General features: G+C 35.4%; 1 protein-coding gene and 2 long non-coding RNA genes across 5 annotated transcripts; 1 reads left to right on the forward strand and 2 right to left on the reverse strand.

The window, feature by feature from the left end:
• Window positions 1–1,561: 1,561 nt before the first annotated feature.
• LOC126623473 (uncharacterized) lies at window positions 1,562–12,546 on the reverse strand. Of its 3 annotated transcripts, none has more exons than XR_007623770.1 (6): window positions 12,191–12,546; window positions 9,355–9,423; window positions 9,115–9,201; window positions 6,563–6,636; window positions 4,034–4,127; window positions 1,562–1,593 (listed from the first exon to the last, which is right to left on the reverse strand). It is a non-coding gene; the product is annotated as an uncharacterized LOC126623473 (long non-coding RNA). The 3 variants fall into 3 exon arrangements; XR_007623769.1 differs by having other exon boundaries at window positions 12,206–12,545; XR_007623768.1 differs by lacking the exon at window positions 12,191–12,546 and adding an exon at window positions 9,734–9,839.
• A 5-nt stretch (window positions 12,547–12,551) lies between these two features.
• On the forward strand, window positions 12,552–14,392 carry LOC126623468 (cold-regulated 413 plasma membrane protein 1-like). The gene is made up of 4 exons (XM_050292380.1): window positions 12,552–13,034; window positions 13,399–13,506; window positions 13,620–13,690; window positions 13,908–14,392. Exons 1-4 carry the CDS (start codon window positions 12,856–12,858, stop codon window positions 14,159–14,161), a joined length of 612 nt encoding a protein of 203 aa, XP_050148337.1. The 5' UTR covers window positions 12,552–12,855; the 3' UTR covers window positions 14,162–14,392.
• On the reverse strand, window positions 14,359–16,650 carry LOC126623471 (uncharacterized). Its single transcript, XR_007623766.1, has 2 exons — window positions 15,712–16,650; window positions 14,359–14,849 (listed from the first exon to the last, which is right to left on the reverse strand). It is a non-coding gene; the product is annotated as an uncharacterized LOC126623471 (long non-coding RNA).
• Window positions 16,651–25,373: the final 8,723 nt, after the last annotated feature.

Below are 25,373 nucleotides of genomic sequence, written 5' to 3' on the forward strand. Positions count from 1 at the left end.
AATGGAGTATAAATGTCAATGGGGCTACCAACACGTAACTTAAATTTAGTTAAGAAAGTATAATAAATTTAAAAGCAAGAAATTAGAAGATAGCTAAATCATGTAGAAAGTCATAATAATAATCATAATTTAGACGAAACACATGAAACTGGAGTGGTCTTAAGCATTTATATCGAATTCAAAATAGAAGAAAATTCAATTAGGCTAGAATGGAAAATTTTAAGCTTTTAACATAATAAATTCACCAGCACATACTACTCATTCGATATGTGGTATGACATAACTCTAAAACTTATCCAAGTTTACACAATCCTACTTGGCACTCGTCAGTTTTCACCTATTACAAATGCAGAGCAGCACTACATTCCAAAGCTAATTTCAATAGCAAATACTACTCTCCAATGATTTTTCCGATCAAAGGAAAAGAAGTCTCCAATGATTAGGTGATGTGACTCAATTGACAAAGTCAAGCAGAGCTCGCTACCTACCTATTCCAAAGCTAAAATTTCAAGCGAAAATCTATATAATGATTTGGTGAGATGATTCAAATGTGAGAACCAAGCAAAGAGCACTGAAAAATAAACCTCAGTAATCAAGCAACAAAATCATAAACCAAGGGATGCAGCTCTTAGGATGTACTCGGTTATCTTTTAGAATACATGACCTCCTACCTAAAGCTTATAATGTTATATCACCAACAGTCAAAGATAAGAACCAAAATAAGCACCATAATCCAAAACACATGATTTTATCAAGCAAAGAGAGGGAAACAATTTCACCATAACAAAATCAAAGGAACCAAGTTTCAGCCAACAACCAATCAAAATAACACCACACAAACACCAAAAGTAGCACCAATTCCACACAAAAATGTAAACTTGTATGGAAATTACTACGACTTGAACAAAATTCAAGCTACCCATCAACAACTAACAGAAATACCAATGTTTCCAACAGAGAAAAAAAAAATACTGCAAATAAAAAATCCAACATATTGTATAGAAAGATAGCAACTTTACCTCCTCGAAGAACAATAATTGAAATTTCAACACTTGGATTTGTTGGGTGGTAGCAGTGGATTCAACTCAGTATTCGACTGTTCATTCTTAGCTTTTCATGTCATTGTTCAGTCCTCTTTATCTTAATAAAGTTTATTTCCTGAAAAAAAAAAAAAAAGATTTTTAGTAATGGATTAAAACTAACATGTAATATAGAACTTCTGTGTTTCACTTTTTTATTGGTTCAAGGCTCGAGAAAGTATTTCATGAGCTGCAAAAAAAAAATGAATATAGTTGTTCTATATCATCCTATTGAAACCATTAAAATAGTTTTTACATTATGTGAAGCAAATTATATGAAAGTAAAATTCAATTGAAATGTCAATTAACGGAATATCTAAATTGTTCACATATTAAATCATGATATAAGCGGAGGACCTTTTTACCACAACTTGATCCACACTGTTAGCAACTGAAACAATTTGATTCTTTACAAACAAAAGGAAAAGGAAAAGAGAAAGACAATCAGCATCTGAAATCAAACAATCAGAAACTTAATATGTGTTTTCCCCCTCCTCTTGACTTTCAACTCCCCCTGCATATTTTAAAAAAATTACAGATTAAATTAAATAAAAACAATTAAATAAAATTAATCACAAATTTCTTTTGAGTAATCATCAAAGTCGAGAGTGTATATAGGTGAATTATGGACAATTTACTATGGCTTAGTCAAGTAAGGACCAATTGTAAAAAGTAACATGAAGTCAAAGTGTAATGAAAAAAAAAAGAAGATGAAATAAACATGGTAATATTATCACAAAAACAGCAGCAAGAGACCTTAATTAATTAAGGTGGCATATTTTTGATAGGAGCATATTTATGCAACTTAGTTGGCTTTGTCTTAAGCATTTATGTTGTTTTTCTTTAGTTATTTTAGTGTTTAAAGTCATTTTCGTGCAATTTCAGATTTAGAGACGAAGTATGCAAAGAAGTGCAAAATGGAGCATTTTAGAGCAAAATTGAGCTGGAATGGAGTGTATGCTAATGGAGCACAAGGAATGGACGAGTTTGAAGGTCAAAAGAGCTTAAGAAATGAAGAAATGAAAGTGAAGAACAAAGAATTCAGATTTGGAAACCAAAGTTTCTAAAGTTGGAAGTTTCTATTCTTGGAGGTTTCCATTTTCGAGAGTTTCTATTCTTGGCTTTGGGCTTTAGATGACCTAAACCCTAATTCCTTGTGGACCCTAACCCTAGCCGCACCTAGGCCTCTAGAATATCTGATTTCCTTGCCTTGCAAGGCATTCTAAAAGGCCCATCTCTAAACCCTAACCCTAGCCGCACCTTAGGCCTTATTCCCACTAAAAATCTGATTGTTTTAACCTAATTTCTGGTGGATTTGGGCTTCTAGAAACCCTAATCTGATTGCTAGGGTTTTGAAGTGCCTATATATACTCATTAAACCCTTTTGGCCGGAGATATCACCTCTCATATACATCATTCACGTCAGAAACAAAGAGGCTCTCTTTGCCGCACCTTTCCACCACCATATTCCATATTTTCTGCCCAAAATCATCCCTAGCCGCACCACCCATCAACCCTACACCTTTCCATACCATTCCCCATCCATTCTACACCACAAATAACCCCAAAAACCTGTTCTAAACTTCTCTGCCGTAGCAAGGAGGAAGGAGAATTCTTGGATGCGCTTGTTGCCAAGTTGGAGCGTTCTAGGTGTTTTCTTTCTTTGGATTTTAATTTCTAAATTTATGTATCTTTGCTTTGCGAGTATGAGGAACTAAACCCCCCCTTGGCTAGGGGGGGATTCGAAACCATGTTTATGCTTGCTATATGATTTGATTACTTCTAATTGCGTTTCATAAGTTGTGAATTCAATTTACTTATCTACAAGAATTAAAACTGATTTGTGTATGTTGGTTGAGGGTCGACACTTAATTTGCATGCATGAATTTGATGCTAGGATATAAGGAAATTTCACCTAATCGTTATGGACTTATATTCATAAGTAGTAAAGGTTGATGATCTCAATCGCGTTAAGTAAATTCTTGGCATAAGTTTCATGCAATCATAGTAACAAGTGCTTCGTCAATGCTTATGGTTTTCATAGAACTTAATGATTCTTGCTTGTATCTCTATTATGCAATCATGTACGGGACTTGTGGGGAATGCTTTGGGTTGTCGTATGCAATCATCCAATTCAATAACGTTAGGAAAATCTGAAGGTTAATTTAAGCGGACCTAATTAACTTGGGGCGTTGAGAATTCATGGGTTATTGAAAAGCAATTGGAAATCGTTTTGAATGAAAGTATAACATGTGTGGAGATGAACCCCTTAGCTAGCTTTCTATCCATTCAATTCAATCAAATTCGTTTTAAAATCTGTTTTGATTTACAAGTTTATGTTTTGTTTTCAATTTCGTAAAAACCAAATCCCCCTTTGTTTTCAAGTGTCAAATTAGTTAGAGAGTGTTAGTTTGTGTTTTGAAGTGTTTTGAGTCAAGTTAAAACCTATTTTCGTCAAAATCTTGTTTAGAGTTCAAAACTGCCCAGAAAGTGGTTTTAAGGCAGTTTTGAGTGTTTTTGTGTTATTTTGAGTCTTTTGGTTTGTTTTGGTGTTTTAAGTTATAGTTTTACATTCTTTGAGTCTAGTTTAGTGTTTTAAACTTTGTTTTTACGTTTTTGAGTCAGTTTTCAAGTGATTTAGCAATCCCTCCTAATCCCCGGCCTAGAACGATCCCTACTTACATACTTACTACAATTGATAAAAAGAGGGTTAATTTGAGTGCTAGTTAATTTTCACATCAATTTTAGTGACCAAAGAAAAGCTAACAATTAACAAAGCATGGATTTATTTGAGAAAAAAACACAGGATGCAATAGCATTATCTCTTTCCAAAAGAATATAAAAATACTACCAGGGATTCAAAAATATTAGTTAACGCAAACAAACAGCAACAAAAGCCATTAGACATAAGATAAAGTACCAAAAACTTAATCCAAGAAAAAACAATCATTTACCTCTACAGCTTTAACCATGTGACGGGGGAACTTCCTCTTTCCCATTTAAATGGTGGATTGAATACCAAACATGCTTCTTTCCAAAGAGAAGTGCCTGATGAAGATGAAAAAAAAATATAATTCAGATTACATTAAAAGAAGTAATAAAGTGGATAAGAATGGCAAAGCATGAAAATTGAACACGATGAATTACTGACACGGTTAAATTTTCTATCTTCAACTCTCCGACTAATTTGATATAGCACAACAATTAACCGTTTGAAAGAATTGTGTAAAACATTATTGATTTTATGAATTTGGTAGACATAAAATATCTCTTTGCTTCAGTAGTTGAAAAGAGAAATGGAGAAAGCGTGAATGTGTATATAAAAAGTTGAACCTTATGGGAGACGAAAAAATAACTTTACAGCTAGCAAACTGATAGGAGCATATTTATGCGACTTAATTAGCTTGTTTCCTTGCATTTACGTTGCTAGTACTTAGTAATTTTAGTATTTTAAGCTATTTTCGTGCAATTTCAGGTTCTAAGGACAAAGTATGCAAAAAGATGCATTGTGGAGCCTTTTGGAGCAGTTTTGGGCATGAATTGAATAGCTTATGCTTGGAGTAATATTGATTGACGAAATTGAAGGCCTAAAGGATGTTAGAAGTCAGTTTGGAAGCTTAGAAGACACAATTTCAGCACCTCCTACAAAGGTGGCGCCTTGTCCCCTTTGTGTTTCCTCCTTGTCTCCTCTTGTGCAACAATTTCCCTTGCCATGTTTCCCTAATTTCTGAACCAAAAACACCTTTCCCTTTCTCCCTTGTCCCTTACCGCACCATACATCCTCTTTCCCTTTTAATTTCTGACCTTAAGTACCTTTCCTATATTGTGCCACATCTTTGTTACCTATTTCTCTTTAATTTCTGATTCTTTCTTACCTATTTCTGACCCAAAATTACATTCCCTTTTGTTTCAATTATTGCTGCACAAGGGGAGAGGATTCTTACCTATTTTGTGCCTCAAAACACATTCCTAAATCTGTCCTACACTCTCTTCCGAATTTCCTTTCCTATTCTCTTTAATTTCTGCACCTTTCTTGCCTATTTCCCATTGATTTCTGATTCCAAATTTAATAAATTCGTAGCCCTTCCTTTCCCTATAAATAAGACCCCTTTCTGACCATTCTAAGCACTCCACCCTTCACCATAACCAACCTATATCCATCCACAACAATTCATTCACTCCCATTCACGAAGAAACCATCCAACCTCCCTTTGCCGTGCCCATTCTTCACCAATCTCCATAACTTCTGACCCTAAACACAATCCATACAGTCACCCACTTGTGTGTTACAGCAAGAAGGAAGAAGGAAGGATCCTTGGATGTCCGAGCTTCATTGTTGGTGCATTCTAGGTGTAATTCGTTTTATGATTTCAATGTGTAATTTCTTTCCCTTTCGTTTTGCTATGAACATGAGTGGCTAAAACCCCTATTGGTTAGGGGTGATTTCAAAGCCATGACTATGTGTGCAATTTGATTTGATAAATTTCAGTTATGAATTCTTGAATCGTGAATACAATTGGCTTAACTATTTGATTAATAACTTATTTGTGTTTGTTAATTAGGGGTCGACACTTAATTGGCATGCATAAATCTGATGCTAGAGTATAAGGATGTTTCACATAATCGTTACAAACTTATATTCAAATGTAGTGAAGGTTGCTAGTAACAATCGTGTTAAGTTCAATTCCTAGCATGAGTGACATGATGTCATAGTTGCAAGTGCTTTGTCATTGCTTATGGTTTTCATTGAACGTAATGATCTTTGATCGTATCTCTATTATGATGTCATGTAGGGGACCTTTGAAGAATGCTTTGGGTTGTCGAATGATGCCATCCAATCCAATAATACAAGGGAAATTTGAGAGTTAGCTAGTGATGTCACGGTTAATTTGGGGCAATGTCGTTCATAATTCTATGAAGGAATAACTGGAAATCGAGTCGTTTGAATACGTGTCATGTGTGGAGAAAGAGCCTCTAACTAATCCATCATCCATTTAAACTTCCAATTCGTCTTACAATCTGTTTTAATTACAAAGTTTTTGTTTTGTTTTCAATTTCGTCAAAACCAATCTCTCCTTTATTTTGAAGGCCTAGATTAGTTAGAAAGTGTTTTGGTTTGTGTTTTTAAGTGTTTGGATACAAGTTATAACCCAATTTCGTTCAGATTTGTGTTAGAGTTCAAAACTGCCCAGAAAGTGTTTTTAAGGCAGTTTTGAGTCTTTTGGTTGCTATTTTGAGTCCTTTGGTTTGTTTTAGTGTTTTAAATTTTAGTTTTGCATTCTTTGAGTCTAATTTAGTGTTTTAAACTTTGTTTTTACGTTTTTAAGTCAGTTTTCAAGTGTTTAGCAATCCCTCCTAATCCCCGGTTTAGAACGATCCCTACTTACATACTTTGCTACAATTGGTAAAAAGAGGGTTTAATTTGTGTGCTTATATATTTCGCATCACAAACTATTAGAAATCCTATTTTCAAACTCACTTACATTATCAACAATGCCAACCTTTGCCTCCTCTCTCCCTTTGTGTTGGGATGTATAATTTTGTCTTAAATAAAACCCTGTAAGAAAGGGAAAGTAGAAGAAAGTTTAGGGAAGTTAAAATGAAGGATACAATATGGACAAAACATAACTATTAGTAATAATAACCAATTTAATCAAACATAAATAAAATGGTATGGTATAGTTTTATTCTTTTTTCATACAGTTCTGAGGTTCGAGTCTTATGAAATGGCGAGTTTGATACAAATTATTAATGATGGAATGGCTAGTTTTATTCTCTTTCATAAAAATCACATTCAAAACTAAAATTCAATACCAAAAACTGATAAGCTCATATTTATATATATTTTACATAAAATTCACTTGTCTTTTCTTAGTTAGTTCCTTATATTTTTGAGCTATTTACTATGTTTTTGTGTTTTGTGTGATTTATCAAGCAAAGAAAATAAAAGTAGCACAGGTGAGATATTAAGTAAGAAATTCGTCAAAACTGCCTGTGCAGATTCGCTGACTTTGGAAGCATGTTACGAACAGCTCAGAATGAATGAGAAAATGAGCCTTATATGCTTGGAAAGCTACGAATGTCTACTTTCTGGAGCAATTCACAGATTGTTAATATCATGTTTCTAGAAGAAGTTATGGGCATTGTAACACTGAAGGGTTCAGAAAAGAGCTAAGCAGATTTGGCTAATAAAATGAGAAAGTAAAGGCACTTGTTTGGTGTTTTGTTTTGTCATCAACACTCAGCAGCAAATGGGGTTATGATTGCACTCATTTGGCTTTGGAGCAAGTGGAAATGCACAGCTAGAAAGAGAAGGCATGGCACATGCAAAAGAGAAACATGATCAACTACACACATGCAAACTACACAACATGGAGGGCTTGGCATGGGCAGAAAATGGGTGGATTGTTGGCTGAAATAATGAAGAACATGTGTGTGCAAATGCAAAGGAAACACACACACATGGGCAGAAAATGGGTTGATTTGTGGCTGAAATGATGGAGGTCATGTGTGTGCAAATGTAAAGGGAAACATGGACATCACACACCCATACAAACTGCACATGCAAGGAATTGAAGTGGTCCTCTCCTTAGCCTATAAATACATCCACCATTCCCCTTCCTAAGAACAATCTTGATCCATAAAAAAAGAGCTACATTCACAAACACAAATACCATCTTCATCCATTCATTCCCACATATCCATACACATCCTAGACATTTGTGCTACAACAAGGTGGTGAAAACAAAGGTCCTTGGCGTTTCAAGCTTGGAAGATTTGAGCGTTTTAGGTGTACTTCATTCTTTCTTTTAATGTCTACTTTGTTATTTTCTGATTTTGTTGCAACTATGAGTGGCTAAACCCCTATTTAGTTAGGGGGTATTTCAAAACCATGACTATATTTGCAACATGAATTGATTACTTTTAGTTGTGATTTCATAAATTGTGAATGCAATTTACTTAAACTGTTTGATTCAAAACTTATTCTTGTATGTTAATTGAGGGTCGACACTTAGTTGGTATGCATGAATTTGATGCTAGAATATAAGGGAGTTTCACCTAATCGTTATGAACTTATATTCACAAGTAGTGAACAATCGCGTTAAGTAAATTCTTGGCATAAGTTTCATGCAATTCATAGTTACAAGTGCCTCATCAATGCTTATGATTTTCATAGAACTTAATGATCTTTGCTCATATCTCTATTATGCAATTCATGTAGGGAACTTGTGAGGAATAATTTGGGTTGTCGCATGCAATCATCCAATTCAATGAAAATAGGAAAATCTGAGGGTTAATTAGTGCAATTCACAGTTAATCTGGGGCATTGAGATTTATAGTTTATCGAAAAAACAACTGAACATTAATTTGTATGCAAGTGTGTCATGTGTGGAGAAGGACTCTCTAGCTAGCCCATCAACCATCCAATTTACCAAATTCGTGCAACTTTCTGTTTGAGTTTTTAGTTTACTTGTTTTGCTTCAAATTAGACAAAAACAGAACCCCCTTTTACTTTCTTGTTTCAAAGTGTTAAATTCCTGTTTTGTTTGTGTTTTTGAGTGGTTTGATTCAAGTCAAAACACTAAATTCCTCCAAAGTTGTTTTAGAGTCCAAATCTGCCCAATTTGTGTTTTTAGGCAGTTTTGAGTGTTATTAAGTTGTTTTGAGTTCTTTGAGTTTGTTTTGAATTCTTTGAGTCTAGTTTAGTGTTTTTAACTTTATTTATATATTTTAAGTCTGTTTAGAGGTTATTAGCAAGCCCTCCTAATCCCCAGTTTAGAACGATCCCTACTTGCATTTATACTACAATTTGACAACAAAAGGGTTTAATTTGTGTGTTAAGTTAATTTTCGCATAAAAAACCAATACCAACATGATTCAAAGAACCTTGTAGGATGTTAAATCTTTAGTCTTAATTTGAAGACTGAAAATAAAATAATTTGAAGCTACATTGATTAGTATTAAGCTTAGCCTCAAATATTATTCAATAGATGCAATCCATAATTAAGACAATTTCGAAAGAATTGAGCCTTACCTGATCAGTGATATAACAACATGCTAAGAAATATGATTTCAAATTGAATTTGAACGATGACAGCCACCTCTTTCTCTGAGTTCAAAGCTGGAAATTGAACAAAATACGATAAAATTTGAATCATACAATCCAAATTTCAAACAAAGGGCTAAATTTGCATACATGCAACTCAACGACTAAGATTGTTACTACATATTATTCAAGAACTAATTACCAAAAACAACACTCTGAGGTTCATACCTTTAGTTTTTGTTCATTTATTATTTTTCTCAGTAAATCAACCATTTGTTCTTTATCAATATCCAAGACCTGTTATAGAGAAGGCAAATAGAGCATAAAAAAATTAACTGGGTTAGCAACATGTAACTTAAATATACTTAAGAACGTGTATTTAATTCAAAACCAAGAAATTAGAAGATATCTAAATCATGTAGAAAGTCATGATCTCAAGAACTAAACTATCCTAGTGAGTCTGAAATTGAGAGATACCCATTAAACAAACATTTCAACGATTTGGGAGATACCCATTAACTTTTCGACTTGAGAGATACCCATGTCGATTTTTCAAGATTGATAGAGAAAATGAGCAACCCAAATAATTAGGGAGGTTTATATACACCTGGCGAATGGGAAGGAGAACCAAGAGGGGTTTCCAAAACCCCGTTTTGAAAAGAAAGAAGGAGATCGAGGTTGGCCTAACGTTTAGACATGCTTTCGCTCTCTCTTTTCGTCTTATGCGTTTGTGATTTTTGTTACAGTCTTTGCTTGCAGCAATGGAGGTAGGTGGAGGGTCAGTGAGTGATAGGACCATATTTATGCGCCTTAGTTAGCTAGTTCTTATGCATCTTTGTTATGTTTTCTTCGTTAAAGTAGTCTTTTAAGCTACTTTCATGTGTTTTCAGGTTTAAAGGACATATTACATGAAATGATGCAATTTGGAGCTTTTGGAGCAAAAAGTGAGCTTGGAATGAAAAGGACATGCTTGGAACACAAGGTTGGGTTGAAATTGAAGAGTTCGAGATTTGAGGTTTCCTACTTGAAGTAGGAAAGCTAAGCCTAAAAGTTTCCATTTTGGGTTGATCTTTCCTAAATCGGAATTGGCAACCAAAGTTTCTAAAGTTGGAAGTTTCTATTCTTGGAGGTTTCCAATTTCGAGAGTTTCTATTCTCGGCTTTGGGCTTTTGGATGACCCATCTTTGCCTCTTGGACCTATGCCGCACCTAACCCTAACCTTAGCCCACTTAATCAGCCGCACCTAGGCCTTGTTCACATGAAAAAAAAAAATCTGATTACTTACCCTAAGCCCATGCCGCACCTAATGTTCTAGAAACCCTAGCCCATTTGTCTAATCTGATTTCTTTAGGGTTTGGCTGCCTATATATATATGTTTTACCTCCCTTGGCCGAATCACAACCCTCTCCATAATCCAGAAATTAATCCTTCACGCCAGAAACCATTCCCCATCTTCAACAGCACCTATCCTTCATCATTCACCATATTTTCTGACCCAAAACCACCCTAGCCGTCCCATACACCTATCCTACACACTTTTCCACCATTCTACACCATCCATAACCCCCAAAAACCATCACAAACCCCTGTGCCGCAACCAAGGAAGAGGAGGAAGGTTCTTAGATGTTCCTGCTGTGCAATTTAGATTGCTGGAATTTTTAGGTGTGATCTTTCTTATGTTTCAATGTTTCAATTCAATAAACTTTGTGTTGTGAGTATGAGGAACTAAACCCCCTTAGTTGGGGGGTAATTCGAAACCATGTACATGCTTGCAATTTGATTCGATTACATTCAGTTGTTATTTCATAAGTTGTGGATTCAATTCGTTCATCTATTTGATTGATACTTATTTATGTATGTTGATTGAGAGTGCACGCTTAGTTTTCATGCATGAATATGATGCTAGATTATGAGGGAGTTTCACCTAATAGTTACAACCTTATAATCACAAGTAGTGAAGATCGCTTGAAAACGATCGCGTTGAATGAATTCTTAGCATAAGTTTCATGCAATTCATAGTAACAAATGCTTCGTCAATGCTTATGTTTTTCATAGAACGTAATGATTCTTGCTTGTATCTCTATTATGCAATTCATGTAGGGAACTTGTAGGGAATGTTTTGGGTTGTCGTATGCAATCATCCAACTTGATAAATTCTGGAAAAACTGAGGGTTAATTAGTGCAATTCACGGTTAATTCGGGGCATTGAGTCTTTATAATTTATTGGAAGAACAACTGAAAATCGTTTGTTTGCAAGTGTGACATATGTGGAGAAGAACCTCCTAACTAGCCTTTTATCCATTTATTTCACCAAAATCGTTTTTACAATCTGTTTAGTTTCAAGTTTCTGTTTTGTGTTAAATTTTCGTCCAAAACAAATCTCCCTTTAATTTGAAGTCTTAGATTAGTTAGAAAGTGTTTTGATTTGTGTTTCTAAGTATTTTGATTCAAGTTTTTCATCAAATTTCGTCCAAATTAGTGTAGGTGCTCAAAACTGCCCAGAAAGTGGTTTTTAGGCAGTTTTGAGCCTTCTAGTTGTTGTTTTGAGTTTTAGGTTTGTTTAAGTGTTTTAACCTTTACTTTTGCATTCTTTGAGTCTAGTTTAGTGTTTTAAACTTTGTTTTTGAGTTTTTAAGTCAGTTTCCAAGTGTTTAGCAATCCCTCCTAATCCCCGGTTTAGAACGATCCCTACTTACATCTTTGCTACAATTTGACAAAAAGAGGGTTTAATTTGTGTGCTTATCTATTTCGCATCAGTGAGGAGGAACTTGAGCTCCTTCTGCAGTCGGAGGTTGAGAGCAATGGAAAATGAAGAGATTCATCCCCTTCAGATATCAATCCCCAATTCCTCTTCAACAATTTGGATTAACTCTGGCCTAAAGCCCAAATCTGTATACAAAAGCTCTACCTCAAGTGGGCAAACTCCCAAAACAATATGAAAATTACCCAAATCCATACACCCTTCCAAAACCATAGCAATTGATATAAATTTGAAACCAAAAATAATTTCAAGGAAATTGATAGATAATCAAATTTATTTGAGGAGATGAAGAGGGTAACCTACTTTAGTACAATTTACCTCTAATTCATCCTCCTGGGTTGCCCTCCCTACTCTTTTTGTATACTATCTCATCCACAAACATATGTTTGTCAAAGCAGTGTCGTCTGACCAAGTTAAATGGATTATACTCATCTAGCCATCTTGCCTGCTCTGATGGAGCAATCTTTCTTCTATTAATCTACCTTCGTTGGGTAAATATGACTGAGTTTTGGGTTGTGGATTTAAGATTTCTCGTTCTAGGGTTTGATGGAGTCTGCAGCCAGTTGGAGAAAGATTGAAGCAGTGGAAAGGAAGCAACGAAACCGCGAGAGAAGAAAATTAAAAGGGAATAAAACCATGAGAGCAAGATTGAAGCCGTGGAAATGATGAACAACGAGTTGAGGAGAGAGAGGGAAGAAATAGCGAAAACTCACGTGTCTCATTTTGTTGTCTGTTTGACAGCAAAGCAAACTGGAAAAATCGAAATAACAGCAAAATAACCGGGGGCAAAATCAAAAATCCATTGTGCTTATGAACAGTGATTCAGGCGTTTTTCTCTTTTGGTATAGATTGAATTTTTAGATCTTTACAAATACAGTAACATAAGGTCAAATCCAATTGTCCCTAACACTGTCTCTGCCTTTTTCTAGTAAACTCTTTTTCCGTCTGTCTCTGTCTCTGTTTTGGTGATGGCAATAAATCAGAGTTACTTGAAGATGATGACTGAATCGGACGCGGCCGATTTGATCAGCAACGATTTCAAAGTGCTCGGTGCTGCTGCTAAGAAGCTTGCCGGCCACGCCGTCCGCCTCGGCAGCTTGGGATTTGGAACTTCTTTTCTCAAATGGGTTGCTTCTTTTGCTGCAATGTATGTCATCTCTCTCCTTGTTTTGGATTGGACGTTATGGTTTATGGTTTGTTTTGGAGTTATCATAATTCACGGTAACTAATATGTTTCTGGGTAATTGTGAGTTATTGGAGATGTAGGGTTTCCAGATCCTGTATTGAACCCCCTTTTTTTTTCTTTTTGGTTTTCAATAATTTAGATCTCTTTTTTTATTTTTTATTTTTTTTATTTTACCAATTTTATGTTCATTTTTTTCATGTAAATTATGTTAATTTAGTTTGTTCTGTATTTTGTTAATTGTTCTTTGTGTGGCATTTTAATTTCACTTGTACTGATTCGAGAAAATATACATAAGCTTAACTATTTGTTTCTGTGATTGCTGTAGCTATCTGTTGATCTTGGATCGAACAAACTGGAAATCGAACATTCTTACAGGGCTATTGATCCCTTACATTTTCTTCACCCTTCCTTCGATATTGTTCGACATCTTCAGGTGACTTTCTACACTGTGTGCAGCAGTTACATATTTCCTGTTATCTGTGTTTTCGGTCCGTTTTATTCCCTAAACCCTCCCTGATTATAGCTAAAAAATCTGTATTTTCTCAGGGGAGAGGTAGGAAAATGGATTGCTTTCGTTGGTGTTGTCTTACGGCTTTTCTTCCCTAAACGATTCCCAGGCGAAATATTGTTTTAATTCCTAATGTGAGCATTACCACCACTTTCATCGCGGTTGGATGACTGATTTAATCAGTCTGCTTAGGCAAATTTTGAAATTTAAACTCGTCCAACGGCAATTAATACAGTGATAATGCTGGTGAGCAAAATGGTTGTTACATTATCCTAATCCCATTCTGTTTACTGATTGTGGTCACAAACTATGATGATAACCTCCAGAGTGGCTGGAATTGCCGGCTGTGTTGATTCTTCTTATAGTGGTTGCTCCTAGCTTATATGCGGACACTGTGAGGGGCGACTGGATTGGTGTTGTAATATGTCTTCTCATCGCAGGTTATTTGTTTCAAGAACACATCCGGGCAGCCGGTGGGTTCAGAGATGCTTTCACCAAACCTGGCGGAATATCAAACACTGTTGGCATAATCATTTTGTTCGTCTACCCTGTTTGGGCAATTGTACTTTACATCTTATAGACTTTTACTACCATGCATCATGATTCATGTGGAGTGTTTTTGAGTTTCTACATTCTCACGAGTTCCTTTTTGTGTCATTCATTCGTGTAATCCTACAACAATTCATATTTTTGTTGTATTTCCGTACATATCGTATGGTTTGTAATCATCAAAACGTGAGCATAGACCTTGTTGAAGATACAGTTCATCTTTCTCACTTATCGAAAGTATATTTGTTTATGGATAATCAAACTGAGTCATTTTTTCCCGGGAAGTATTGGTCCCCTTTCTTCGGGGAAGGGTGGGTGTTATGCCTCCTAAATTGATTGTTATCGAGAATAATCTCGTCTAATCCTATTCTATTTATTTTGCAAAGAAACTTATTTTTCCACCAAAAGAAGAAACAAATGCCAACTTAATTACAACCTTCAATCATGATTGCAACTCCTTATTTTCTTCTTTCCTTCTCTCCTAGATGAGGGAACACGCAAAGCGCCAACAGAAACACAAAGGTGGAACCAAACAGCAACCTTCAAGCTTCACTCCTGGAAAAAAAAAATAACAAAATGCAGAATCTTCATCCTCATGGACCTCGGCCAGTCGGCCTTCATTATCTTCACCACCTTCGTTATCTCTGATACCTCTTCTTTGTGTGTTTATCCTCCGGCATTACATGGGCACCACAGCTTGCGGTCACGCAACAAAGTTCCTGCAAGTTAACAAATTGTTATTGCAGGTGGGAAGGCTAACAAAGTTGCTTCCTGATAGATCAAGTTTTTGCAATGTGGACATGCAATCAAGGTTCACATAGAAATCAGTGATATTCATAAACTGCATCCTCCCAAATAGCCTGGGAAACACTAAGTTGCCTTCATCACAGCTTTCTACTTCTAATAAATTTCCTTCATCCAGATATATTACATATTAACACAGCAGCATAATGATCGAGGAAATAAAAGGTATCAAGCAAACTTCTATGTTGTGGCCTATGACTTACTAATCTGTTTTTCTGAATCTTGTTCAGTTTGTTCTCACTTCTCTGTTTCCGTAGGATTGATAACTTTTTTTCCCAACATAATCAAGCAACCGAATTACTGTTTTGCTGCAGCCTAACTATTGCAATTAAGAAAGGGTCATAAGTATTCAAATATTGCTCAGAAATCAATTGTGTTTTTGTTCTTTTTATCAAGAGATTTTCTCAATACTGCTGATATATTGTGTCCATATGAATTTATAAGATAACATGTATCAGAGTTGTGTTGTAGGGATACATATATGTATGTGTGGGAGGGTCTCAATACTACTTATACATGAAGGTAAGCCAGTAAAACAAAAAGTAAAGGAACAACCAATCCACCCTTCAAACTTTTTCAACTTTGTTCCAAGGTAAGCCAAAATTGCCTTCGTTCCATCAATCCTTTTTCAGCTATTTATGTGTGTGTATGCTCGGAATACATCATATCACCATGAATTGGAGAGAGAGAGAGAGAGAGAGAGAGAGAGAGAAAGAGAGAGAGAGAGAGAGACCAATATGTTACCACCACCGTACCAAACAATATGGAGTAGATTACCTATTCATGGCGATACACGCTACAACTTTACAAACCATCTGTATAGCAATTTGGTTCAGAAGGTGATTAACCTTCATAGATGATAGTGAGCTTCCAAAAGGAAAAGAAATATCACCATCAAAGTTTCTCAAAGCAATTGAGGAGTCAAGGACTTGAATCATTGTATTTTGTGAAAATTATGCATCCTTAACATGGTGTTTGAATGAACTTGCTAATATCCTTAGTGTAACTAATATTCAAAGCAACAAAAGATTTGATCTATTTTTCACAAGCTGAATCCCTTAGAAGTAGCAAAATTTTCTTTTGATTTTTGTGCTTCCGCGATTCACCTTGTAAAAAATTTGCCGAACTTTTCATTTCTTTGAAAATTCTTTACATTGAAGGATCTTACCAAGTTTATCCAAACACCATGTTCCGGATGCATACTTTTTCAGAAAATGCAATGATATATACAAGTCCTCGACTCCTCAAATGCTTGAGAAGCGTCGACGCTGATCTCTCTCTCTCCCCCTCTGTTGGTCATCACCAGATCGGATGGAAGAGCTTCTCTCAACATGTTTGCACTCTTTAGTGCTATGCACAAGCTCTTGGCTTTGCACCCGCACACTCGTCTTTCTATAACTCCACACTTTATTGACATCGGCAGAGGCTTGCATTCTCGGGAGGAAATTAAACAAATAAAACTCCCAAACCATGCCAGGAGGTGGTAAACCTAACTTTCGCAAGGCAAGGATCGGACAGTCCTACCTACTAGCTTTAGCCAAAGTAGTTGTCGGCCTACTTTACTTTTCCTTTTTCCTTTTTCCTTTTTCCTATTTCTTTTTGTTTTTCATTTTGGTTTTGGTTTTGGCTGGGATTCATTTATGCAAAAGCTTTGGCTAACAGACCAATAGAAAGCGTTGCTATTGTGTTAACAAAAACAAAACCATCATTTTTCTAGTTCTTACAAACTAGCCATTTCTCACTTTAGTTGTTGCAAGATAGTTTTTGTTCTAATATTTGTTCTTGGGGCAATGATATTGTACAAAATGACACATTTGCTCACATTCTCTAATAAATGGTCAGTTTTGTGTGTGCAAATGATATCTATCATTATTCACGACCGAAAAAAAGAACATTATTGGTGTTCTTGTAATGCCATGAGACTCCTGTCTCATTTGCAATACTACAATCATCAACCCTTCTCTAACCTACAAATCCTCATGTTGTTTCCAAATGCGAGAGCCTAGGTGTTAGGTCATCTCCGGTCATAGAGACCTAAATAACTTAGGCTACGTTTAGCCTTCAAAAATATAATTTTTTAAAGAATATTGCAAGACTATTTTTTGTTTTCTTCTTTTCATACATTGCTTTATTTTTGCCCTATTGGCATTTCATTAATTTTTATGTATTGAGCAAAAACTATAGTGCAAAACTCATACATTGACATTTGCATTTAATTTCCAAAGAAAAACAAGAAGTGAATATGAACCAATTAATAGATTGCTTTAACTTATAAAGCAAAAGAAAAAGAAGAAAAGAAAGAGGAATAGATGCTACGTAAACCTTTTAATTTTCTTTACGAAAAAAGAAAGGCAAATAAAAGGAAAAGGGAGATTCTGCGGATGGGAGAATACTACTGCACTTGATTGTCATTCGAGTTAGTTTCCAGCCGACTCATCCTTTTGTTCGAGTCTATTTCGGTGTAGATAGTGTGTGATACATAGCATAAGCATTAGAACCACACCTCCAATATGAATTGAATCGAAAGAACAGAGAATACTGGCAGCATCTGACAATGCCGATGAGGGTGATGGATTAACCGACAAATCGAGACCAAAATTAGAAAATGTTGTAGGCGTATTGGTTCGCTACACAAATTAATGGGTAACATCATTTAATTGTACGCTAAGCAATGTAGATTCAAGCATTTGTGGCTTCGAGATCAGAGATAAGGTATTTCTAAGAGGAATTGCTTTATTCAACCTCACCTAACCACTCTGGATTCAAAGCAATAAATTACTTTAATATCTTGCTTTGTTACAAGTCCGCGTTAGTTGTCTCGGCTAAAAAAGAGGATAATTGCTTTCCCAAAGTCATGCATTCTTACTTGGAAGCAAGGAAATAAAACAAATATACACTGGCTAGGAGTAAATACATATGGTTCATGTGGAAAAATAGTAAGAACTAACAAAGACACAAGTTTACGTGGTTCGGCTAATTAGCCTACATCCACGGTATAGTTGATTAGCTATTCTTATTGATCATTATTTGAAAAGTCCCTTAGGAACCCAACACATTTACACCATGCAACTACCTTAGATCATCTCCAAAAGAGATGTCAAAGGGGTGTGCTATCCACACACCCTATATTACTTTTCACACATCCATTGATAATTTATGTCCGTTGATCTTCTTTAATTCATCTTATCCGACGGTTGAAAATTAAAAAGGTATGTGAGAAGTAAAATAGGGTGTGTGGATATCACATCCCATGTCAAATATATCAAATAGGACTTAAAGACATTTAGGTATTCTCCAAAGGAGATGCCATATGTGGTGTGGCAGTTAAGTCATTTGACTCCTTACTTTATAGCATTTTTTTTACAGAAAAAAAGGAGTCAAATATTTAAATTTTCTTAATTTTTGGGTCCCATTGACAACCAATAGAATAAAAACTTAAAATCAATTTCAATTATTTTTTAATAGTTGATGTAACTACGGAGCCCAATATAATTATAAAATAAATATTTGACACATCCATTACAAAAAAGAAGATTTAACATTTGTATTCAATTGGTCACATTAGCCATCAAATAAAGTTTTGACATATTATATTTGACATCTCCTTTAGAAATGCTCTTATAAATGTATTCAAAGAACAATATAATTATTCCAACACTTCCCCTTAAGCTGATGCAAGAATATTGAAGTAGACTAGCTAGAAGAGGAAGTTTTGAAATTGAGTCTTAAATAGGCCTTTGGTTAAGATGTCAGCTAGTTGCTCCCCACTTTTAACAAACATCGTTTGGATGGTATTGTTTTGAACTTTTTCCCAAACAAAATGACAATTGGAATATAGTAGTAAAGGCAATGTGTATGGCAGCTTGATTATCGCGGAATAATTTCTTGGGTTGTGGTGAACCAAATCCCAAGTCATTAAGAAGAGCTCGAAACCATATTACCTTACTGGTTATAGACCATAGCTCTATATTAAGCTTCCGCACTTGAACGAGCAACTGCATTTTGTTTCTTACTCTTCGAAGTGACTAGATTTTCTCCAACAAATGTACAATATCTAGTAGTGGACTTCCTATCTGCTTTACAACCCATCCAATTGGCATCATTGTATTCAACAATCTCATTATGTCGTTCTTTTTCATCAGCACGCCTTGTCCTAAAGAACCTTTTAGATATCGTAGAATTCTTTTGACTGCCTGCAAATGGTTAGTGATGTGGTAAAAATTAACACACAAATTAAAACCTCTTTTAGATAATTGTAGTATGCATAAGTAGGGATCGTTCTAGGCCGGGGATTAGGAGGGATGCTAATCTACACTAGCTTGACTCAAAAACTGAAAACTAGACTCAAATACACAAAACTAAGCTAGATTGACTCAAATAACACAAAACAATCACTAAGGGGTGTTTTGGAAGAAAATTGAATTAAATTGACAAGAAATGCTAAAGGGGGATTTGTTTGGACGAATTTTAAACTAAAACTAGGTAGGTTGCAGAAACAAAGTGAGGGTGGTACGAAACTAAGGTAACTTAAGGGGTGAAAGGCTAGCTAGAGGATTCTTCTCCACACATGAAACATATGCATACAAATCGATTTCCAGTTATTATTCCTATAAACCACGAATGACAATACCCTAAATTAACTGTGAACTGCACAAATTAACTCTCAGATTTTCCTAAGTTCATTGAATTGGATTCAGCGATGCAACCAAATTATTCTTATCAAGTTCCCTATATGAACAACATGATAGAGATACATATCAAAGATCATTAAGTTCTGTGAAAATCATAAGCATTGACAAGGCATTCATAACTATGAATTGCATGATACTTCTGCCAGGAATTTACTTAACACAATCATGACTTGTGACTTTTACTACTTGTAAATATAAGTTCATAACGATTAGGTGAAATTCCCTTATATTCTAGCATCAAATCCCTGCATGCAAACTAAGTGTGCACCCTTAATCAAACACACAATAACAAGTTCTTAATAAAACAGATAAGTAAATTGCATTCACGGTTTATGAAACAATAACTGGATGTAATCAATTCATACGAAACATATGATCATGGCTTCAAATTCACCTCTAGCTAAAAAGAAATTTAGTTATGCATGTTTGCAATTAAACGAAACCAATCTAATTTAAACATTGAACTAAAACTAATGATGCGTAAATAACTTAACACACAAATTAAACCCTCTTGTTGACAATTGTAGTATGGATAAGTAGGGATCGTTCTGGACCGGGGATTAGGAGGGATTGCTAATCTACTCTAAACTAACTTAGAAACACAATAATAAACTTAAAAACACTTAACAAGACTTACAAGACTTAAAACAAACTTAAAAGACTCAAAACTGCCTAAAAACAACACTAAGGCAGTTTCTGCTACTAACACAAGTTTTGGACGAAAATTGATTATATCTTGACTCAAAACGCTTAAAAACACAATCTAAAACAAGTTCTAACTAATATGACTCAATAAAGTAAAGTGGGGGTTGGTTTTGGACGAAAATAAGTAAAGCAAAACAAAAACAATTTAAACAGATTCTTAGACAAATTTAGGTGAATTGATGGGGGATGGGTTAACTAGGGAGTTCTTCTCCACACATGACACACTTGCATTCAAATTGATTTCCAATTGCTTCTCTCAATAAGTCATGAAACTCAATACTCCAGGTTAACTGTGACAACACTTTTTTAACCTTCAAGTTCTCCTTAAGTTAATGAATTGGATGGGAAAGCACATACAACAACTCAAAGCATTCTCTAAAAGTCCCCTACGTGAAAAGCACAATAAAGGTACAATCAAAGATCATTAAGTTTCATGAAAACTATAACATTGACGAGGCAATTGTTACTATGAAAAGCATGAAACTTTTGCCAAGAATTCACTTAACACGATCGTTTATAAGCAACCTCCACTACTTGCAAATATAAGTTTGTAACTATTAGGTGAAACTCCCTTATATTTTAGCTTCAAATCCTTGCATGAAAACTAAGTGTGCACTCTTAATAAACATACAAGAATAAGTTATCAATCAAACAGTTAAGCAAATTGAATTCACAACTTATGAAATAACAACTGAAGGTAATCAATTCATTATGCAAATATAATCATGGTTTTGAATAGCCCCCTAGCCAAGAATGGCTTAGTTCCTCATGTCCACAAAACAAAGATACATAAATTTAGACATTAAAAACAAAGAATGAAAACACCTAGAAACGCTCCAACAATCCAACGTCTTGAATGGCAAGCACGTCCAAGGGTCTCCTTCCTTCTTCTTTGTTGCGGCACAAGGGATGGGTGAAGGTTTTTGTGGTGATTTGTGGTGGTGAATGGATATAGGTTGGTTATGGTGAAGGGTGGATTGCTTAGAATGGTCAGAAAGGGGTCTTATTTATAGGGAAAGGAAGGGCTACGAGTTTATTAAATTTGGAATCATAAATCAATGGAAAATAGGCAAGAAAGGTGCAGGAATTAAAGAGAATAGGAAAGGAAATTTGGAAGAGAGTGTAGGACAGATTTAGGAATGTGTTTTGAGGCACAAAATAGGTAAGAATCCTCTCCCCTTGTGCAGCAAGAATTGAAACAAAAGGGAATGCAATTTTGGGTCAGAAAATAGGTAAGAAAGGAGAGAAAGGTGTGGCAATGCCTAGAAATATGTAATTAGGCAACCTAACATGTTTTGAAACCCTTTTGTGGCTGAAACATAGGTGAGGAAAGATTAGGAAACTTCCAAGCCAAGAATAGAAACTTTCAAGAATGGAAACCTCCAAGAATAGAAACTTTGGTTTCCAATTCTGAACTCTTTGTTCTTCATTTTCATTTCTTCATTTCATTATTCATTCCTAGCCTCCTTTGATCTTCAATTTCGTCCATCCACCTTGCTCCAAGCATAAGCTATCCATTCCATGCCCAAAACTGCTCCAAAATGCTCCAAAATGCACATGTTTGCATACTTTGTCCTTAAAACCTGAAATTGCACGAAAATAGCTTAAAATACTAAAATTACTAAGTACTAGCAATGTAAATGCAAGGAAACAAGCTAATTAAGTCGCATAAATATGCTCCTATCAACTAAGGATAGAAAGAACCCAACAATGCTCCAGCACTCCAATGGCCTTGTATGGAAGGCACGACACAAAGTTCTTATTCTCCTTCCTTCCTTGCAAAGCTGCAGCACTCTTTATATTTTTTTTATTATGAATTTCTCTCTAAAGCTCTCTCTCCTTCCTTTGGTGCGGCATATATCGTGCATATATATAGGCTGGCGTGGCCCAAAGTTGTAGAGGAGAAGGATAGGCACAACACAACCCACTCCATGAAGGAAAAGGACTAGGTGCGGCAAATTCCTAGGGGGAAATGGATAGGGTGGTTCAGCACAATCTTAAGGCTTCTAGAACCAGATAACATGTGGTTTAATATGAAAATGAGTCCCCCTTGGAGCTGGAAATAAGGTAGGATAAGATTAGGATATGATAAGATAAGGTTGGATAAGATAAGGTTAGATAAGGTTTCCTTCTTCTTAGCTGATTCTTTATCTTCCAAGTCTTGATTTAATTTCTCCAGATGTGTAGCACATTCCTAGCCTCTTTTAACTTCAAAAACGTCCATCTAACCTGCTCCATGCTGATGCGAAAATTAGCTTAACACCCAAATTAAACCCTCTTGTTGACAATTGTAGTATGGATAAGTAGGGATCGTTCTTAAACCGGGGATTATGAGGGATTGCTAAAATACTCTAAACTGACTCAAATATATAAAACTAGGCTAAAAACACTTAACTAGACTCAAAGAACTCAAAACAAACTGAAAAGATTCAAAACTGCCTAAAAACATCAACTAGGCAGTTTTTTACTCTAACACACTTTTTGGACGAATTTTGGTTTTATATTGATTCAAAACACTTAAAAACACAATCTAAAACAAGTTCTAACTAATATGACTCAACAAAGTAAAGGGGGATTTGGTTTTGGACGAAAATAAAGTAAAACAAAGCAAGAACTAGAATTAGACAGATTTGCACGAAATTGGTTGAATTAGAGGGATGATGGGCTAGCTAGAGGGTTCTTCTACACACATGACACACTTGCATTCAAATTGATTTCCAATTGTTTCTTTCAATAGACCATGAAACTCAATACCCCAGGTTAACCGTGACAGCACTTTTTTTAACCTTCAAGTTCTCCTTAAGTTATTGAATTGGATGGGAAATCATATACAACAATTCAAAACATTCTCTAAAAGTCCCCTACGTGAAAAGCACAATAAAGGTACAATCAAAGATCATTAAGCTTTATGAAAACTATAAGTATTGACGAGGCATTCGTAACTGTGATGAGCATGATACCCCTACCAAGAATTCACTTAACACGATCATTTATAAGCAACCTCCACTACTTGGAAATATAAGTTTGTAACTATTAGGTGAAACTCCCTTATATTTTAGCTTCAAATGGTTAAGCAAATTGAATAACCCCTAGCCAAGAAGGGCTTAGTTCCTCATAATCGCAAAACAAAGATACATAAATTTAGACATTGAAAACAAAGAATGAAAACACCTAAAAATGCTCCAGCAATCCAACTTGAATGGCAAGCACGTCCAAAGGTCCTCCTTCTTCTCTTTGTTGCGGCACAAGGGTTGGGTGAAGGTTTGAGTGGTGGTTTGTATGGAGGAATGGATGGGAAAAGGTATGGTGGTGTTTTGGATGTATGGAAGGCTGCGACAAGGATGTTGTGTATGGTTTCTGATGGTGTATAGATGCGGCTAGGGTGTAAGGAAGTGGATGATGATGAATGGTGAATGATTCACACGACTAGGGTGTTTATTTAAAGACTTTAGGGTATTTAAGGCTAGGAAATAATTTAGGTAACAGAAATTAAACCAAAACATAAAGGGAAATAGGAATTAAAGTGAAAATCCTAAGGAAAAGGTAAGGGAGGTGTGGCTGAAGGGAAATAGGAAAGGGAAAGGCTTTTAATTGAAAAGGGAATGTGATTTATGGCAGAAAATAGGAAAGAGATGGCTCCCTTGCACGGTAAGGAAGAGGAAAGGGAGACAAGGTGCGGCAAGGCCTTGTATGGTGCAAGGACCCTTTGGTTTGTGTCCTAAAGTGCATAGGAGACCTTCAATGTTGCTGGAACTTAGGGACATTTAGGATTAGGAAAGGTCAAACCAAAATAGGAAACCTTGGCTTAACTCTCCTACTTCAAGTAGGAATCCTCATTCTTCTAGGAATCCTCTTTCAATTAGGAATCCATACATCTTTAAGTCTTCAATTTCATCCATTCCTTTAGCTCCAAGCATGTGATATTTATTCCAAGCCCAAAGTTGCTCCAAAAAGCTCCAAAATGCACTTCTTTGCTTCTTTAATCCTTTGGACCTACAAACACACAAAATTGGCTTAAAGTACTAATTTAACTAAGAAATAACAACATAAATGCATAAGAACAAGCTAACTAAGTCACATAAATATGCTCCAATCACATGCGTATGCTATCCATTCCAAATTCAAAAATACTCCATGATGCAAAAATTAACTTAACACACAAATTAAAACCCTCTTTTGACAATTGTAGTATATATATAAGTAGGGATCGTTCTGGACCGGGGATTAGGAGGGATTGCTAATCTACTCTAAACAGACTTAAAAACACAAAAATAAACTTAAAAACACTTAACAAGACTCACAAGACTCAAACAAACTTGAAATACTCAAAACAGCTTAAAACAACCAAATAGACTCAAACTAGACACTAAGAATGACTTTGGTCAAAAATTGACTTTTACTTGACTCAAAACACTTTAAAACACAAACTAAAATCGATTCTAACTCATTTAACTCAACATAGTAAAGGGGAATTGGTTTTGGACGAAAATAAAGTAAAAACAAGTAACTAAAAACTTAAGACAGATTTTGGACGAAATTGGGTAAATTGGATGGATAATGGGCTAGCTAGAGGGTTCTTCTCCACACATGACACACTTGCATAAAAATCGATCTCCAATTGCTTTTCCAATGAACCATGAACCTCAACACCCCAGATTAATTAGGTACGCTTAAATTAACCCTCAGATTTTCCTTATGTCATTGAATTGGACGAAAATAGCACATCGCAATCAAATTATTCTTCAAAAGTTCCCTACATGAAAGCGCATAATAGAGATACAAACAAAGATCATTAAGTTCTATGAAAATCATAAGTATTGACAAGGCACTCGTAACTATGAAAACGCATGATACTTATGCCAGGAATTCACTTAACACGATTGTGACTAGCAACCTTCACTACTTATGAATACAAGTTCATAACGATTAGGTGAAACTCCCTTGTATTCTAGCATCAAATTCAAACATGAAAACTTAGTAGGCCTCCTTAATCAACATGCAAGAATAAGTTTTGAATCATACAGTTAAGTAAATTGCATTCAC

This window comes from Malus sylvestris, chromosome 5 (assembly GCF_916048215.2).
Source record: "Malus sylvestris chromosome 5, drMalSylv7.2, whole genome shotgun sequence".
NCBI classification, from domain to species: Eukaryota; Viridiplantae; Streptophyta; class Magnoliopsida; order Rosales; family Rosaceae; genus Malus; species Malus sylvestris.